Source organism: Podarcis filfolensis (assembly GCF_964270895.1).
Source record: "Podarcis filfolensis genome assembly, chromosome: 8".
In the NCBI taxonomy this organism is placed as follows: domain Eukaryota; kingdom Metazoa; phylum Chordata; class Lepidosauria; order Squamata; family Lacertidae; genus Podarcis; species Podarcis filfolensis.
Genome location: NC_139611.1, coordinates 83,832,618 through 83,851,515, shown reverse-complemented (window position 1 = coordinate 83,851,515; position 18,898 = coordinate 83,832,618). Strand labels below are relative to the sequence as shown.

Below are 18,898 nucleotides of genomic sequence, written 5' to 3'. Positions count from 1 at the left end.
CCATGAAATCAAAGGTTAAGGGGACAAAACCACACACCAAGGCCCCACACCAATACTAACCGTGTACATCCCTCCTCTGTACTTGAAAAATCCCTGACAAAGTTCAAGCAAACTTTTTCAAGAGCCCCACTACACCACCAATATAGACAACCACCAGAGGTATTTTCCAAACAGCTTTATTAAGGTGTGCCAAGTTGCACAGGCAGCACATTGTAAGACTGGGGTGGGGGGAACAAGTCACATGTACAATAGTTTTAAAATGTCGCCCGAACTCCACAGGGCTTCTTCTTCTTCCCAGCTGACATAGCTGCAGGCAGCCTCTACTTAAGCTTTTTCTTTCTTTTTTTAAAAAAAGGAATGCAGGGCACTTTGAAAAAACCCACACACACAAAAAGAGTAACGGAGGAAGTCTTCCTTGGCAGGAGCCAAACGAAATTTACGAGGCATGCTGAGCAGTCGAGAAGCACAGTTTCAGTGTGTACGGATACGGCCCATCTAGGCAGAAGAGGAGACATGCATCAGGGTCCTCTGAGATTTATTTGTTTTTGTGGCAACACAAGGGATGTATGTATTATGTGGGATGAACCAGTGAAAAGAGGGTTTTCATAAGTTTCCAGATTTGTTGTCTCCACACACTCCAACCTACTTAGAGTATGTGTCATGCCCATGGGTGCATATGCAGAGTCTAGGCCCCCACAAGCCAACCCCCACAGCCAACTTCTATTGTAGCCACTGGAAGCCTTTTTAAAAAACAACATCTAATTGCAATATGGGAAAATTCCCCCACTTTCAACTAAGCTTGGAAAAAACTCCTTCACTGGCTACAGAAGAAAACATTTTTTAGGGGTAACTACAATGGAGACAGGGACACGGGTGGCGCTGTGGGTTAAACTACAGAGCCTAGGACTTGCCGATCAGAAGGTCGGCGGTTCAAATTCCCCGCGACAGGGTGAGTTCCCGTTGCTCGGTCCCAGCTCCTGCCAACCTAGCAGTTCAAAAGCACGTCAAAGTGCAAGTAGATAAATAGGTACCGCTCTGGCGGGAAGGTAAACGGCGTTTCCGTGCGCTGCTCTGGTTCGCCAGAAGCGGCTTAGTCATGCTGGCCAAATGACCCAGAAGCTGTACGCCAATAAAGCGAGATGAGCGCCGCAACCCCAGAGTCAGCCACAACTGGACCTAATGGTCAGGGCTCCCTTTACCTTTACCATACAATGGATATGGGGCAATTTCCAGGCGGTGGGTGTCACTGCTGGGATGCCCCATGACAGTTCCTCCAGTCTGCGAGTGTGCTCATGGGACAAGTTTTTAAAGTTTGGCGATCTCTGACTTGGACCAATCTGATGGGACCTGCTTGCCTACTTACGTTGGCAAAAGCAATGGTATCAAGAGTATTGAAAGGGGGGGTCAGAAAAATGAGCCCATTACAATACAGGCTGAACCTCAAAGTTTAGGCCCAGTTGGCAGTGAGCCCATGCAGGAACCTGCCCTGCCCTTTTCAACATAGTTTATGTTCGTGGTAGTGGCAGCAGCAGCCCAACAGCAGAGCTTCTAGTAGGCCCTAGATCAGGTGTGCAGAAACTGTGGCCCTTCAAACATCACAGTAACTCCCATCAGCCCCAGCCAGTGTGGCCAATGGTAAAGGATGAAGTTGCAGGCCAGCAACATGGGGGGAGCATATAGATGATGCTGCCTTAACAATTCCAAAAGTGTCAGAAACCTATTGGCACCTACTCCACTTCCCACTTCCTGCCAGCAGGAAGTTTTAGGAAAAAAGCAGCTCACCCATTACCCATTGAGGAAACTGTTCTACATAAAATGAGACCAGAAAAAAATGAGTGGGGGGGGGGGAAGGCCTCCAGCCCACAACATGCACACCCCACAGAGCTTACTTGGGTTTTTCATCTGGTAATGGTTGAGGAATGCCAGAGTCTCCAGGGCATCACCCTTGGTTTCCCATTCCAGCAAGCCAGAGGAGCTCCTTTCACCTATGAAGATGTTAACAGTGAAGACATAGTTGGGCCACCATGGAGAATGTGCACAGGACTGGCTGGCTGGCTAAGAAAGGGGAACAATGCTGTTTCCCCACCCATACACCATTTAAATCTTCAAGGCTCTTCCCTGGCCCAAGTGAAAGCATGTTGCAGCCAGCCTTAGTTTTGCTGCCTCAACAAACACTGTTCTGAACACCAGTATAAGGTAAAATAGACAAGCTGATGTGGAGCCCGGTGTTTTAACTAGCCAGCTGAGTTGCACCCTCCAGCCCCTATTCCTGCTTGCTGAGTAGCAGCATTTCGAGGCTTGATAACTGCAGCATGTACTTACTTTTCCCCGAAAACACCTTGACTGAAGCTGGTCTCTTCACCCCCAGTTCATCACAGATCTGACAGGATAAAAATACAAGGCAAGTGTTAAGTTATGAAACTGATGGCAGAGTTTTTTATAACATGCATGTTAAGTCATGTTCCGTTTCCAAATCCCAGAGAAGAAAAATGCTTTTACACCATGAACAGTTACTTATCTACAATGCAAGGTGCTGGGGACATGACAAATAACTTGTAGTCCTATTTTCACAGAATGTTTTAGCACTGCCACATCGTCCCTTCCTTCCCACACCTATGATGTGGCAATCCGCCTAGGGAGCCAAATACCAGGCGAGGCCTGTGATCCATCTGGGCAGCAGGCCTTGGCACACCTCGAGACTCTCCCTTGGCCAGACCAACTGCCGAACTCCCCTTTCTATGTTACCTGACTCCAAGATGGGCCTGAGGCATTACCTCGTAGAAGTTATCTTCTGTCACCTCCAGAGGAGCATTGAAGAAATGAAGCACGTTACTGGGGTGCTGGATCCTGTTCTTGGCTGCTTGCTCTGGGGTTGAAAACCTGTTGTTCCGAGAGCCACTGAAATCCTTGTAGCTGCATGAACCGTCTTCAAGGCCGTAAGACTGGCCCGGCATGATGGCCTGTTGCTTGGAAACACTGTCGGAAGGAAACGCACAGCTTAAGAGCGGGCAAACATTAAGGGCAAGGAGCAGCCTTCAAGGGCAGAGAACGAAGCAGAATGAGCCCTGAGGAGAGAGAATTTGATGAAAATGATGTATAGATGGTATATTACACCAGTGAAATTAGCTAAAATGTATAAGACAAATAATAAATGTTGGAAATGTAAAGAAAAAGGAACATTTTATCACATGTGGTGGGAATGTAAGAAAGAAAAGAACTTCTGCGAAATGATATATAATGAGATGAAAAAGATGTTGAAATATACATTCTTAAAAAAACCAGAAGCATTTTTACTTGGTATTATAGGCCAAGACATTAATAGACAAGATGCCAAACTGTTCTTATATGCAGCAACAGTGGCAAGAGTATTGTTAGCCCAGAAATGGAAACAAGAAGAAATTCCGACAAAAGAAGAATGGCAGACGAAATTAATGGACTATGCAGAATTGGATAAAATGACAGGAAGGATTCGAAACCTGCGGGACCAGAGATTTACAGAAGATTGGAAGAAGTATATGAATTATTTGAAGAGCAACTGTAATCAACAAATTACGCTAGTAGGACTACAAGAAGTTTTGTAAGGAGAAATATACAAAGTGTTACAAAGTAGAAAAAGATAAGAGATATTGGTTATGAGTTTGACATGTAATAGGGAAAATAAGAAATGCATACTAGGAGATTAGATTAGAAAATTTTCAGACAGGACTGATGGAAGTCAAAAAGACTGATGGAAGATGTAAAAGTATGTTTAATTACGGTTGAAAATGATGTGTGTGTGTGTGTGTGTGTGTGTGTGTGCGAGAGAGAGAGAGAGAGAGAGAGAGAGAGAGAGAGAGAGAATGAGCCCTGATTAAAATTAGGGGTAGCAGCACTCACCATACATTCAGCTTTTGATCAAACATGAAGTTGTTGTTCAGGTGAGTGATTGCTCGGTCCACCGCATAACCGTCAGCCATCTCCACCATGGCAGCTCCAGGCTTGCTCTTCATGAACTTCACCTAACAAAACACATACCTTTGCTGAAACACAATCAACGGTTGGAGACAAAACCCCCCAAGGTACAGCCACAAACCTGCACTCATTTTAGGAGGCATTTACTGTGTGGACACTGGGCACAAGAGTGTATCAGTATTAACTTTCCTCAGTTGCCTGTAGATTCCTTAGCCAATCCCGCCACCATCTTTCATTTGGCCACTGGTTTGCAGGAGGCACATTTTTGAATTGAATTGCAAGTACGAGCTTCCCTTACTCAGCAACCACTTGCCTTTTTAAAACTCAGCCCTGTTTTCCAGGTGCATTACGAACGAGGTTCGATACTCTTGGCATTCTGGGTACTCTGGTTCAACTTTCAATGACTGAGAACCTATGAAAATTGTCTTCTCAAAAGAGTAAATTCCCAGTATCAGAAAGCCCCCGGAAAGAATCCTACTGCCGTCAAATTTCACACTCATCAGTTTCAGGGGTTGACATTATCAAGTATCTGCTTCAACCAACACCTCCAGGTGTCCCTTCTCTTCCTTTTTCCTGTTGCTGCCTGTTCATCTGACCTCAACAGAGAGCAGTGAGAGGAACAAGGAACAAGAACAGCAGCAGCAATCTTTGCTCGCTTTGCCCTGCTCATCACCCTGGGTGTGTTGGTGGAATGGCCCTAGAAAGATGGGGCACACAAGTGGGCTGTATGAACAGAGAGAGGAAGAGGAGATGGGGCTACTGAAAAGAGGTGGCCACCCTCTTATTGACTTAAGAGCCTGAAGACGAGACATGGAAGTAATCTCAACGCCGTATACAACTGCTATCATGACAAAGAGAGCTGAGAGTGTCTCTTTCCAGTGGCCTCAAGTTGTTTGCACAGGTCTGCATCCAAATCAAGGGGGAAGAGTAATCTGCTGCTGCCTAACCTCTACTGCTGAAAGATAATCTAGGCCCATCCATCATCACGATGGCAAGCAGAACTGCACTGTCGTTTTGCCAGCAAGCTCAACATGTGTTCTCCGACTGAGCTTCTCAAATTTGGCTAAAAGGAGCAAGACAGAGCAGGCTCTGGGAGAAGGAGACAGTCAGCTTAATTACCTTCTCCACGTTTCCGTACAGGCAGAAGACGTTGAACACTCTGTCACAGTTCATCTTGGACTGATCCAAGCCATACACCATCAGGACTGCGCTGTCAGCATGGGGGCCATACTCTGGGGGTGGGGGTGGAGGAGGGGGGTGTCCATACTGAGGCCCGTAGCGGCTCGGCCCCCTATGGCGGCCCCCGACAGGTGGGCCCATCCGCCTCCCTTCATAATGAGGCGGTGGAGGGCCATAGCCTTCATCGTGATAGTGCCCGTGGTAGCCACCGTGAGGTCCTCCTGGGGAGGGAACAAACATCGAGAGCTCAAGGCGAGGCTAGAGATTTGGGGTTTGTTCCCCCGGATGCTGATGCTGTGTGCCGACTTCTTACCATATTCGGCAGGATGGTCCCCAAGGAGAGGAGGCTGCCTCTGACGCTTGTTGGGGTTCCCACCTGGCTCACCTGTCCAAAAAGAGGAGGCCATTAGGAAAAGGCAGCAAAAGCTCGGCACTTGTATCTCTGGGGCACGTGTTGGATGCTAGAAAGTCACAAGTCCACCCCCATGGGTCTCCTCAAGTTAAATATTTCCAACACCTTGAGAATAAGATCTGCCTCCAGCCACTGGAAGACAGAAGGTGGCGAAAGGTCTACTCATTTTCAAGGGTCCAAAGTGCACCTAACTCTTCTCCTGAGGCAGACAAATAGCTCCACCCCACCCCCCAAACACAAACTTTGAGCTAGGGAGCAGGGGCAGCAGCTCTGGAAGGGGACATTTTGCTTTCTCTTGAAACGCTACAAATCCAGCCATTTTTTCTAGGCTGATATATGCCTTTTAAGCAGAGCACTGCCACTTGTCTGACCTACTCCGAGGTCGTGGTCGGCACAGGTTTGCATTTGGATCCAGTGTTCTCCTCGAAACAGCTGCCTTTTGGCCTAAGTGAAGTTCAATTTCTGCACCTGGTGGTGTCTGAGAGCATGCCAAAGCTTATCAACATGGAAACGAGTTACAAAGATAGGTGACCTCCGCTGAGGGGAGGAGGGAGGAAGAGGAGAAGGGAGTCAAAAGACTTGACAGTTCTACTCAGGGCAACAAGAATAATAATATAAAAAACTAACATCCCCACCCAACCCTACCAAAGGTAAAGGGACTAAGCAAGAGACTGAGGAGAGTACGCCAAAAGCAAAGCAAAAAAAAAAACAGCAGTCAAGTTAAAACACGTGATTGTATACAAGGCAGAAGAATTTAAGCAATCCATACAATATCACTGTTGCTCTAACAAAACAAAAAAGGGGTGTTTTGCAGTTTATTTCGATAGTCATTACAAAGATTGAAAAGGGCTACTTACAGCAGTAGTACACAGTACAATGTCCATTGTCACATACATATTCTGCATTTCTCTTACCATTGGACGCTTCAACAGTGTAAGCACAGTTCTGAAAGATGGCGTCCCATCAAACATACACTGCGACCCTGCGTTACATGGTTTCAGAGTCAAATACAAGTCAACAGGCACCAAACTGATACAATTTCAAGTAAAAAAAGTTTTTTTTAAAGTAAAAATAGGGCTCACAGAGATGTTTTTGTTTGTCTTCAGATGGTATCAAGGAAAAAAAGGACATAACAAAGGTGTAATAATGAGTGTCCCTTCCGTGTTGCATCTCCTGATGTTTTTGTCATGTGCTGTTAACAGGTTTGGTGCTTCTGGCTCTGTGTAGGTCTCCCGTGTGCATGTCTCTCCTCTGATAATGGAATGTGCCTTGGATCCCAAGTGCCCCCTGGAGCAGAAAGCACCCCCAAGTCTCTAGGGAGCTGGGGGCTCTGGGTACTTGGTGTTTTTTTGTCTGTCTCCGCTCGGCGCTGATAAATGTTGGCAGCCGTGGACTGCGAGAAAAGGAGTGATAAACTGCCCTCCCAAACCAAACCGTGTTGATATGGAGAGCGTCCTATGTCTTGGAGGGTCTCTGGGATCTACTCCGTTCTCCGGTAAGAGCGCTGGTGCATTTGTCTGTGACCCATCTGGTCTGTGTTTTCCTAGTTTCTGTGTAACATTCTTGGGTTCAAGGTTTGGTTTGTTTGTTTTGGATTTGTAAGAATGTCGTGGCCTGGTGCGTCTTTCTCTCTCTCATTCTCTCTCTGTCTCACTCTGTGCTTGTAGATGTTTCTTGGATCACGGTGTGGTGTTCTTGATGTAAAAGAATTGGAACTCAAATCTGCTGCTTTTCAGGTACTTTGTTAAGATGCTGCGTGTTTTCTCCAGGCAGAGCTAGTGGAAGGTTGGCTTTTTTTTCCTACACTGTGTGGTGTTAAAGCATGTATAGCAGAAGGCAGATCACAGGCAATTCAGGACTTCGGCTGCAGTAGCATACGGTTCCCCCAGGGTCATGTGTGAACGCACTGTTCAGAGCTGGGGAAAGGCCAGGTTAGTGTACCTCCTCTTTGCCCAGCCTAAAGACAGGAGAGCCAGGAGGCAGCTAACTGAATTGCACAGCCCTGCCAACTAGCCACTGCCAATCTGTACAATCTTCTAGTTATGTACCTTGGAGGAGAAAGTGAGTCATGTTCATGTCAAGTCATGTAATGCCATTGCTTGCTTTGCTATGGGGTGGGGCCCAAAATGACCTTGGCCAGCCCCCTTGATCAACAGCTTCCTCCAGCCCGTCCCCCCCCCCCACAACTGCTTCCCTGCAGCACTCGGTGATCTCTACATCCATGGAAGAAGGCAGTGCAACGCCGAAGTATTAAGGGTCCAAGACCACACAAACCCCATCTTTAAGCCAATTTAATGCCTCTTGTGTGAATTACACTGCTTGTGGTGTAACACACAAAAAGACAGCATCACCCTTGCACACAAGTCCCTAAAATAAGGTGGGTCAGATAAGACTTGCCACTCCCCTCCGGTTCAGAAACCAAGACACTGCTCTTCAGCCGATTGTGGGCTGATCTGGAGCATGTTAACGTTCTAACTTGTTCATCCTCCTTAATTTCACTTTCAAGGAAATGGCGCTTGAGACCACCAGCTGAAAGGCGACATTACTCGCCCCTAAAAATATCTGTGAGCTTAATGCACAGCTTTGCCTTCGGCCTGAGCAAAGCCCCCTTCCTTCACCATCTCTGTGCTATGTGCACAGCAAGGTGTCACCTGAGACTTCTCAGTGGGAAGGAGCCCACACCCAACCCACTGAATGGCAGGTGTGCTATGCAACCACCACCAGCTGGGTCAGGGTTGGGGCAATAGGCCATTTTGACGCTCTTGCTTTCAACAATGCACCTTGTTTTTCAAGCAGATGAGAACAGCCATTCCCTGAAGTGATACCTCCAGGATCAAGTCCATTTGGCGTTGCCTTTTGCAAAATAGTATTAGCGATGCCCGTTCTTCACCCTGGTTAGCTGTACCTTACACAGGCTCCACACGTGCCCTGAAGTTCAACTTCAGGAACCACCTCCTTTTAACTGTGCCACCATATTCCCAATGCTGTGTTCCAGTTCTCGAATCTTGCCACAAGTAGATTGGAGACTATCCTAGGCAAGGGAAGGGAAGGAAGGTGGAGCCAGAGAAACTGGCACTGTGACTGAAGCCTGGTCACATGGCCCTGCCTATACTGGGTGGAGGAAGTGAATTCATTGTTGTCCCAGAGATCTTAAACACGCCAGTGAGAATGCACATTTCCCTTCAAAACTACTTGTCACTATTTACAACTGCTTATCTTAAATGTCTTATTAGGCCTCCTTAATAAAAGCTCTGGTGGCCTGATAATGCCTTACAAAAAACATCAGAAGTCAAAGCACAGCTGCACTAGCTCAAGACTTCCAAAATCAGCCACAATGCTGGACAGCAGGCAAATGGCATTACATCACACAAATCAGATCTATGAAGTGTGCTACTCAACGGGAAAGGCAAGGGTTCATGTGTGGCTGCAAAGCAGTCTATCAAGGTTACCTTGTCCACTGAGGTTAGGGTTGGTGTAGTCCCATGTGTCTTGGTCGTTCTTGAACACATTCAGGCGGGTTGGCTAAAAAACAAACACACACAGCCATACAAAAGTAATGCAAGATGTCCAAATTATGTGGCCAACCCTTAGCTATGCCTCTTCCAAAAGCTTGATTGCACTGATGGTTGAGTGCAAGACAGTGCAGACCAACTAGGCCAGACCAGCAATTCATCCAGCTCAGTCTAAGAGCCATCAACAAGATACAGTGACCATTACTGACCCAACTTTAGCCCATTAGTAACTTTTTAGCAACATGTTCCACAGACTAGTCGGCATGTGAAGACTTTGTGCCCTTTCCACTTATGTGATTCCCCTTATGGCCAGCAGTAACATAATGTAGCTAATGCCATGTTGGATGAGAAAGCAAGACTCAACACAAATCAGAGCACAAACCAGTATGTTTTAGGAGTGGTTTTTTTGAGGGAGCGGCATTAGAAAGGGAGGCTTTAGGGCTGGAAAAAACATATTGTAGAATAGTGTGACTACCCACAAGCCCTGGAACAGGGAGTGACATACCTGAACTAAGGGACAGAATACTTATACACATTTTTGATGGCAAGGGTCATCTCCCTTTCTACAGGACCCTTTCAATTCACCAAGGATCACACAGAAGATCCTTCAGCGGGCACAAAGAACCCTATCAAATTCTTCAAAGCGACACTCACCTTTGCGTATTCAATCTTCAGAGTACAGCATCCAGAATAAATGTCAGCCCCATTCAGAGAAGCTTTTGCTCTCTGAGCGCTCTGCACAGAGTCAAATGTTTGTAGTGTTAAGGAAGCCTTGGAGAAATTGGGGCAGCCTTTTGGCCATTGGAAAAACTTAATGCTTCAACTTTGAAGTCCTTATTGTTGGACCCTTTCAGAAGTACATCAGTGTCTGAGAATTGCCTTCCCTTCCACTTTCACCTCGTATGTCCAACTTGAGATCACATGCATTCAGAACTAAACCCACCCCACTGAAACTGCAATTGCCTCTTGCCTTTTATTGTAGAGACTGCTCCTTCAGGTTAGTGGTGGAGATACCTGTGGTGTGGAAGCATAGTGCTCAGGTAATCAGGTGAGGGCCACGTGAACAAGCCTGACACAGTGTTCTGCCAATTCCCAGATGGCTCCAGGCCTTGACCAAAGCCAGAGGCTCAAACAGGACTTGAGGATTTGTAAACCTATGCTCTCACAGTAGAGCAGACTATCAAGGGCAGGGGTTGGCAAGGTTTACCTCGCCTGGGCTGGTTCACTCCAGCGGAGATCCCTCCATGGGCCGGATTACGCACGCATGTGAGCGCCCACGATTTCCGGTATCTGCATCTGGTGCAGACATGATTTCCAGCATCTGCGTAGATGCGATTTCCGATTTCCAGTGCTGCGGAAGCGAGCCCCCCCCCCCACCGTTCTGTGCAACGCGCAGGGACTCACCAAGTAGGCGGCTTGTGGGCCAGTTAAACAACCCCCATGGGCCGCTTGTGACCCATGGGCCTTAGGTTGCCTACCCCTGATCAAGGGAGTCCACAAAACAGAAGTACAGTGGTACCTCTGTTTTCGAACATAATCCGTTCCAGAAGTCTGTTCAAGTTCCGAAAGGTCAGAAAACCGAAAGCGGAAGTCTCAAAACGCAAGCCTCAATACGGAAAACTCAAAACTGTAGCCGTGTTTCCTGTTCGACTTCTGAGGTGCATTCGAAAACCAAGGTACTTACTTCTGGGTTTTCGGCGTTTTGAGTTCCAAAACGTACGACTATGGAGGCGTTCGAAAACCAAGGTACCACTGTAACTGTCTTCTGAGGAGCTGAGACCACTCACTGAAACTCAAATGAAGACAGAACAGTAATAATCTTTCTTCAGGCTAGTGGCACAGCAAATGTTATTGTCAAAAAGCCTGAGACAACAGATAAAAGCAATTTGTTTGCCCAAGCTGCAAGGCACTTATTTTGAACTATTCCAAGGAAAAACATGGTTCCATTACTACAGGCTTCCTAGACACCAGGGGGGAAAAGGATATTCCACCATAGCCTGGACACCATTCTTTCGGAAGATAACAATCCGCTGCACTGGGCCACATGGGTTGCAGATCGTGTACAGCACATCCTGTAAGATAAAAAACAATCACATATTTTTAAAACTGGGAACATGTGGCCCTTAAGATGTTGTTGGCCTACAACCCTCCTAATCCCTGATCATTGGCCACTAGTAGATCTGACTACTAGTCACAAGACCACAGGCAACAGAGAAAAGGCAACAGAGCATCTTCAAAAACAATGGAACACACTGCTGCCATCCACCCTAGGATCCAGGCAAGCTATTTTGTGGACCTGGATGGACTTGCAAGGACAGCAATTATCCTGGCAGCTATAATTTATTCATCTGCTCCGTGTATGAAATGAACCCTGGGGCCCCCAACAAAGACATGGACCAATTACGTTCAAGTGTTTCTGGCTGAGTACACGCAGCATCACTACGCACCGTTGTGATGGAGTAGATGGGGTTCAGGATGGTGAAGAGAAGAACATTGTTGACTCCCCTAGAATCATCCGAGTCGCCGGGGCGTGAAATCTTCTGGCTGGTGGAGTAGTTGACAAAGGCTGGGTGCCCAGCGATGTAGATCTGGTTGTCAGCTGCGTAGTTCACCGCGTTGCAGGCTCCCAAGATATCCTCAAACTCCACCAGAGCCTGCCTCTTTTTGGGCATCACCACCACATAGCTTGGGGAAAGAAAAAGAACCAGACTGCTTACACTGCCGAAGTAGTCAACACTACACAAATGTCCAACCATCCTCCATTCCATCACGTCAGATGCCCAATTTGCCCATTCCTAACCTTATGGGGCCAAATTCCTGCAGGGCCTCTACAAGGTCAGCTTCCACAACACCATCGATCAGGCCCCTGATGTGGACAACAGGGGAAGCAGCTGGTTTGTGGGGATCATCATAGTTCTCCTGCCAGGGACGAAAGAAGAGAAAAACTTTGTTCTCTACTGCAAACCATTCTAGCTGCAAATGAAGAATAGCCTATTTACACGAAGGTTAGTTCTCTCTAGGAATTGCCCCACAAGCAAAAAGACATGGAGCCTCCTCAGTGGAGTAATCAAACATTAAGGAAAAACTTTCTGTATTAACTTGACTCTCCAAAGCCTCCTTTGCTACACTCAGGCTTTTTATTTTATATACTTCACAATTAAGAGCAGGCTCCATCCTGATACTACACATTTCTAGATCGAAATATAGGCTTCATCTCCAACACCACAAATTCACTGTATTTCTGTAAGAAAAGTAACTACCCCTCCCAATGGCAAGTAAACTTGAAAAAACAACCGTGACTCTTTATTTTTTTTTAAACAAAACCAGTCTGAGCAAAGATAACAAAGCTGGCCTTGGGCAGCTGGAGAAGTTACTGCCAAGAACAGTAGAAGACAGTTCAAGTTATTTCCCCCAGAGAAATTAAGACTCATGCCTTCATCCGAGACTCGTTTTTTTTTGGGGGGGGGTAGACTACTTTGCAACTAATGGTTACAAAATTCTCCCTATTCTCAATCTGGGCACACTGTGAAAAGCACCCTCTATTCAAGTCATCATTATTTCCTCTCACCTCTCACAAGCCAATCAAACTCCTTCCTAAGATACCCATGTTGGTAGTAGCAGACAGCGAACTCTACTAGTTGAGGATCTCTGGATTTGTCTTAGTTTGGCAGCCTGATCCCAAGCACTTTTTCTGTCCCCATCCCAATTTTGGTGGCAGAGGCAAAAGGAGAGACAGTGCTGAGGTGGATGAGCCCAACACCCTGACGGCAGCATCACTTGATGAGTGGAGAAGGGGAAATAATCATCCCCCTTGGCTAATCTGCACAGATCAGCTGAGGAGGAGGCTGTGTACCTTTGTGTGTTTACCTGTATGTGCTAGCCGAGTATAGAAGAAGAGGAGGAGTTTGGATTTGATATCCCGCTTTATCACTACCCGAAGGAGTCTCAAAGCGGCTAACATTCTCCTTTCCCTTCCTCCCCCACAACAAACACTCTGTGAGGTGAGTGGGGCTGAGAGACTTCAGAGAAGTGTGACTAGCCCAGGGGTCTGCAACCTTTAAGGCAAAAAGAGCCACTTGGACCCGTTTCCGAAGGGAAAAAAAAACTGGGAGCCGCAAAACTCGTCATTATAAAAATAACTTTTTTGTCACTTTTTTATTATTTCTTTGTTTGACCCCTCAGAATTACTCCTCCTCATAGAAATAAACGTTAAATTAACAAGTTACCTTTTTGTGTGTGTGTGTTCTTCACTCCCCTTCAAAACAGCGACCAGCGTACATGCCCCCTTTCAATGCAGTGACCAGCGTACATGCCCCTTACAATGTAGCGGGCAGGCGGGAAGGTGACGCCGGGACGGTGCGTGACTAACGCACGCACCCCCCCCCCATGCGACGTCACAGCCAGTACAGCGCCCGCCACAGTGGGGAGTGTCGGGGCGCACAATGCGCCTCCTCCCCTCGCTAGTATACGCCCCGGAGCCACGGCAAAGGTGTAAAAGAGCCACATGCGGCTCCGGAGCTGCGGGTTGCAGACCCCTGAGCTAGCCCAAGGTCACCCAGCAGCTGCATGTGGAGGAGCGTAGACGCGAACCCAGTTCACCAGATTACGAGTCCACCGCTCTTAACCACTACACCATGCTGGCTCTCATACCCAAGTGTGGTGCAGCCACAGCCAGCACTCCTATGTGGCTCCAGGAGGGTGAGCTAAAAGTAAATGTGGCCCTCTGGTTAAAAAAGGTTGGCCACCTCTGGCCAATAGGTCCAGTCCTTATTTCAACACAAACCCTCATCCAAGGTTCCATGCCTGTGGTTCCACTGTGTTAGCAATGAACTGTCCTAATCCCATCAGAAATCTGAAAAAAAGCTTTTGTCCTGCCTAGCACCTCACAGTGTGTGGAGCTAGGTATTTATCCACCAGATTTATCCACCACTGTTATGACATTTTATTTCCTCCACAGCACAATGTACTGGGGGGCTAGCGGGGGGGGGGGTGTTTGCTTTTCTTGAAATTTGCTTTTGGCAGCTGAACTATAGCAAATTTGGGGTTAATTTTAAAAAACCCTAAACTTTCTCCTATTATCAATATAATTTTATTAGCAACACACTACTTTGCCTCTGTATTAAGGACGAGGCGAAGGAAAAACCCTGTGAATCAGAATGAAGGGCACCATCTTACTGAGCTTGCCATTTCCAATTGGTGCAGAATCGGAGGAGAGACGGTGACAACGACCCCATGTTCTGTGCCTTGTATCTGGTACTTGAGAGCTATGCTGCCCTATACTCCCAGGCTCTGCTTGCAAGTTATGAGTTAAGTCCCTCTACTTCACAGGTGTAATGTCTATTTTAAAGTGTCACATAGTCTACCAGCCATCAAAGCCTGTGGCAGTTGCTAAAGAGTTCCTTAGTGGAGCACAAAACAGTACCACCTCACACCTACTACTCTGTTCAATCACGTCAGTACATTCTTTCTCACTATGCTGCCCTCCATGTTTTGGACTACAACTGGTGCTGTAGTCCAAAACATCTGGTGGGCAGCAGGGTAGGAAAGGGCACACAAAGTGAGGCATCATGGGGGCATTCAATGTTAATCCTTCTCATAGTAGACCCTAGGAAGTTAATTGACCCAATTAACTTAGTTTCATAGGTTTCAATGGGCGTACTCCACTTCGGATTTCGTTCTGTATTCATTCAGAATTTCTAAGTGGTGGCGATTTTTTTTTTTTAGGAAAAAAAAAAACCAACCATCATAAAGAGAGTAAGAGCCATGAATATTCATTACAAAAGCAAAAGAACTACCTTAAAATACCTACTAAAATAAATGAGGCCTTTGCCATGCGCCTGACATTCAGCAGGGACTATTATGGGTTGCATCTTTGTCACCTGGGGGGAAAACCAGCACCCTCCCAAATTCCCCTTTGCAAAAAACGAGGCAGCTGAACTCCAGGTTTACACAGGTCTCCTTGTGTGCATTTATAAACATGTACAGTGGTACCTCGGGTTAAGAACTTAATTTGTTCTGGAGGTCTGTTCTTAACCTGAAACTGTTCTTAACCTGAAGCACCATTTTAGCTAATGGGGCCTCCTGCTGCTGCTGCCACACCGCCGGAGCACGATTTCTGTTCTCATCCTGAAGCAAATTTCTCAACCCAAGGTAATATTTCTGGGTTAGCGGAGTCTGTAACCTAAAGCGTATGTAACCCGAGGTACCACTGTATCTATATCTATCTACAGTGGTACCTCGGGTTAAGAACTTAATTCATTCTGGAGGTCTGTTCTTAACCTGAAACTGTTCATAACCTGAAGCACCACTTTAGCTAATGCTGCCGCCGTGTGATTTCTGTTCTCATCCTGAAGCAAAGTTCTTAACCCTTAATACCTCTTAATACCTTAATACCTGAAGGAGCGTCTCCACCTCCATCGTTCTGCCCGGACACTGAGGTCCAGCGCTGAGGGCCTTCTGGCGGTTCCCTCGCTGCGAGTAGCCAAGTTACAGGGAACCAGGCAGAGGGCCTTCTCGGTAGTGGCACCCGCCCTGTGGAACGCCCTCCCACCAGATGTCAAAGAGAAAAATAACTACCAAACTTTTAGAAGACATCTAAAGGCAGCCATGCTTAGGGAAACTTTTAATGTTGAATAGGTTATTGTATTTTAGTGTTTTGTTGGAAGCCACCCAGAGTGGCTGGGGAAACCCAGCCAGATGGGCAGGGTATAAATACAGTGGTACCTCGGGTTACAGACGCTTCAGGTTACAGAACTTTGCTACCCCAGAAATAGTGCTTCAGGTTAAGAACTTTGCTTCAGGATGAGAACAGAAATCGTGCTCTGGCGGCGCAGCAGCAGCAGGAGGCCCCATTAGCTAAAGTGGTGCTTCAGTTTACGAACAGTTCCAGGTTACGAACGGACCTCCGGAACGAATTAAGTACTTAACCCGAGGTACCACTGTAATACATTACTATTATTATTATTATTATTAACCTGAGGTACTATTTCTGGGCTAGCGGAGTCTGTAACCCGAGGTACCACTGTTTATGCATGTGTTTACGTTCCGTACATCCGCATGCACTACACCAAATATGAAATCCAAAGCATTTTTAGGGTTAGATATACAATACGATATCTTTATTGTCATTGTCCCATACAGAACAATGAAATTGAAAAACTACACAAAACATTCAAAAATCCCTAAAAACTCTGAAACCCCATTTTAAAATACACTATACTATACTATACTATAAAAACCCCTAAGAGCTCTGAAACCCCATTTTAAAATACACTATACTATAGTATAAAAACCCCTAAGAACTCTGAAACCCCGTTTTAAAATACACTATACTATACAATTAAATATACTATACTGAAAAATACATTAAAAAATTTTTTTTCCTTCCAGTAGCACCTTAAAGACCAACTAAGTTAGTTCTTGGTATGAGCTTTCGTGTGCATGCACACTTCTTCAGATACCAGCCGCGATCTGAAGGTATCTGAAGAAGTGTGCATGCACACGAAAGCTCATACCAAGAACTAACTTAGTTGCTCTTTAAGGTGCTACTGGAAGGAAAAAAAATTATTTTTTTTTTTTGACTATGGCAGACCAACACGGCTACCTATCTCTAACTGAAAAATACATTATACTATAGAGACCCCTTATGCTGCGTTTAGAACCAGAATTGCATTCGCGTAGAATTAGGGCCCTTGTTTCCCCCTTAGGAAAGCCGGCGCATGCGTGGAAAGGCCGACGCCCGCCTGCCTCTGGTAGACTGCTCCCGCACGTGGAGGCTCCGCTCTTGAGCTTCCGCTGCGGCGCGCGAGGGCGCGAGGTTCTCGGGAGTGATAGGCTGCTCCTGCGCATGGAGGTTCCGCCGGGGCCGCCAGTAGGCCCGTTTCGCTTCGTTTTCCACCCTGCGCGCGCACCTCCCCCTCCCCCTTTCTCTCACCCCCCCCCAAGTACCGCCGCGCGGCCTTCCTCCTCCTCCTCCTCCTCCTCAGGCCTATCCCGCCCCGCCGGCCCCGGCTCTCCTCACCCCGCCTCCGCCGGCCGCTCCTCCCGGGCCGTGATCCGCGTTCTCCGTTTTCTGGCGCTTGGGCGCGCGGCCGCCGTCAGGGCCTCCCCCATAGTAGCGCCCCGACCCGCCTCCTCCGCCTCCGCCGGCCATCTTCACCATCTCTCCGCCGCGTCCCGAGCCGCCGCCGCCGCCCTCGCCGCTCTGCGAACCGCGCCACCTCCGCCGCGACATGGCGCCCGCACTACAGCAGCCCACCCTCGCTCCCACCTTAGGTACGCCTCGATTGGGCGCGCCTCCCGTCATTCAGCAGCGCCCAGGCGCCCATTGGGTCCAGCGGCTCCCTTACCCACCTGCGTCCCGCCCTCCGACGCCATTGGATCGGGTGTCTCCCGCCTGCCGGATTGATTCGCTTTCGTGCCTGCTTTTCAAGAGGCTCGGCGAGCCCGGTTGGGCGGCGGCAGCGTCCATCAGACGTCCCTTCAAATTAATTGGACGGAAACGACGTCTCTCCAGTCGGCATCCCGCCCCACCGCATTGCCTCTCGTGGAGCGCCCTCCTTCTTCTCCAGAAAACCGTTGGCTCCCCGAAAACGCTGCAGTTCCCTCCTGTTATCTTATTGGGTACTTGGAACATCCATCATAGCAACGCAAAGTCTGATTGGGCCATATCGCAAGAAGACACCCTCGTATGTATTTGTTCCTATAACGGAACGCATTGTCTCCCTGCGTCAATTTTATTGGCTAGTTGTTGTGTCCTTCGCCCTGCTCGCTGAAAACCATTGGACGTAAAGCCCGTGCTCTTTATTTTAATTGGTGAGCGCGATTTCAGTCCCCCCCCGTCCCTTGTGAGTTTGAGCCAATAAAATAAAACAGGAGGCGGGATTTTCCCTCCACAAAAGGCCTATCCACTCTAATCGTTAAGACGAATCCCGCCCACACATCTCAGGCCGAGGACAACGCAAAGGATTGTGGGACTTTTCCTGGATGTTGGCCAAGAAAGTCAACGGGCGTCTAGCAGCAAAGGATTGTGGGAGTAGCTCTTCACTTTAGCCAATGGGCTTCTTGGCTGAGCAAGATACTGCAAGACACTGGGTAGAACCCAGTCAGGTTGCAAAGGATCATGGGAGCCACCATGCCATTAGGACTAGGGACCCAATGAGCTTCTGGCACCAGTGCAAAGGATTCTGGGAGCCACCTGGCACTTTGGCCAATGAAGCCAGTGGGCCTCTGGTGTGACCAAGGGCATATTTGGCTAGGTTTGGTTAAGTTGCAAAGGTCATGGGAGCAGCCAATGGGTGCACAGCTGCAAAGGCTTGTAATAAAAAAATTAAGGTTACATATATATTTTATATATATATATATATATATATATATATATATATATATATATATACACACACACACACACACACATATACATCTATATATATATATATATATATATAATTAGGGACGCGGGTGGCGCTGTGGGTTAAACTACAGAGCCTAGGACTTAATGATCAGAAGGTCGGCGGTTCGAATCCCCGCGACGGGATGAGCTCCTGTTGCTGGGTCCCTGCTCCTGCCAACCTAGCAGTTCGAAAGCACATCCAAGTGCAAGTAGATAAATAGGTACCACCCCAGCGGGAAAGTAAACGGCGATTCCGTGCGCTGCTCTGATTCGCCAGAAGCGGCTTAGTCGTTCAGGCCACATGACCTTCATGTTCAGCCAATAAAGCGAGATGAGCGCCGCAACCCCAGAAGCAGTCACGACTGGACCTAATGGTCAGGGGTCCCTTTACCTTTATATATATAATAAATGTTCATAAATGTACCAACCAAGCACGTACATAGATATGTGGAC

General features: G+C 47.5%; 1 protein-coding gene across 2 annotated transcripts; it reads right to left on the bottom strand.

Annotated features, from left to right (window-relative positions):
* Positions 1-160: 160 nt before the first annotated feature.
* Positions 161-17,720, bottom strand: HNRNPL (heterogeneous nuclear ribonucleoprotein L). Of its 2 annotated transcripts, none has more exons than XM_083627330.1 (13): positions 17,407-17,720; positions 11,855-11,973; positions 11,502-11,739; positions 11,041-11,126; positions 9,709-9,805; positions 8,992-9,064; positions 5,444-5,515; positions 5,071-5,351; positions 3,877-3,998; positions 2,775-2,976; positions 2,323-2,380; positions 1,890-1,985; positions 161-495 (listed from the first exon to the last, which is right to left on the bottom strand). In XM_083627330.1, exons 1-13 carry the CDS (start codon positions 17,428-17,430, stop codon positions 437-439), a joined length of 1,527 nt encoding a protein of 508 aa, XP_083483456.1. In that variant the 5' UTR covers positions 17,431-17,720; the 3' UTR covers positions 161-436. The 2 variants fall into 2 exon arrangements, with proteins under 2 accessions (XP_083483456.1, XP_083483455.1); XM_083627329.1 differs by lacking the exon at positions 17,407-17,720 and adding an exon at positions 17,075-17,330.
* Positions 17,721-18,898: the final 1,178 nt, after the last annotated feature.

What these genes read in the sequence shown, in the direction of transcription:
- HNRNPL (XM_083627329.1), bottom strand. Translation starts at nt 17,287, where the DNA reads ATGTCGCGGCGGAGGTGGCGCGGTTCGCAGAGCGGCGAGGGCGGCGGC. An exon ending in CCCTAACCTCAGTGGACAAG is followed by an intron (nt 5,516 to 8,991) that starts GTAACCTTGATA and finishes CTTTTTGGACAG; the next exon opens with GTGAGCCAGGTGGGAACCCC. An exon ending in TGTACGGAAACGTGGAGAAG is followed by an intron (nt 3,999 to 5,070) that starts GTAATTAAGCTG and finishes GTGTTTTGTTAG; the next exon opens with GTGAAGTTCATGAAGAGCAA.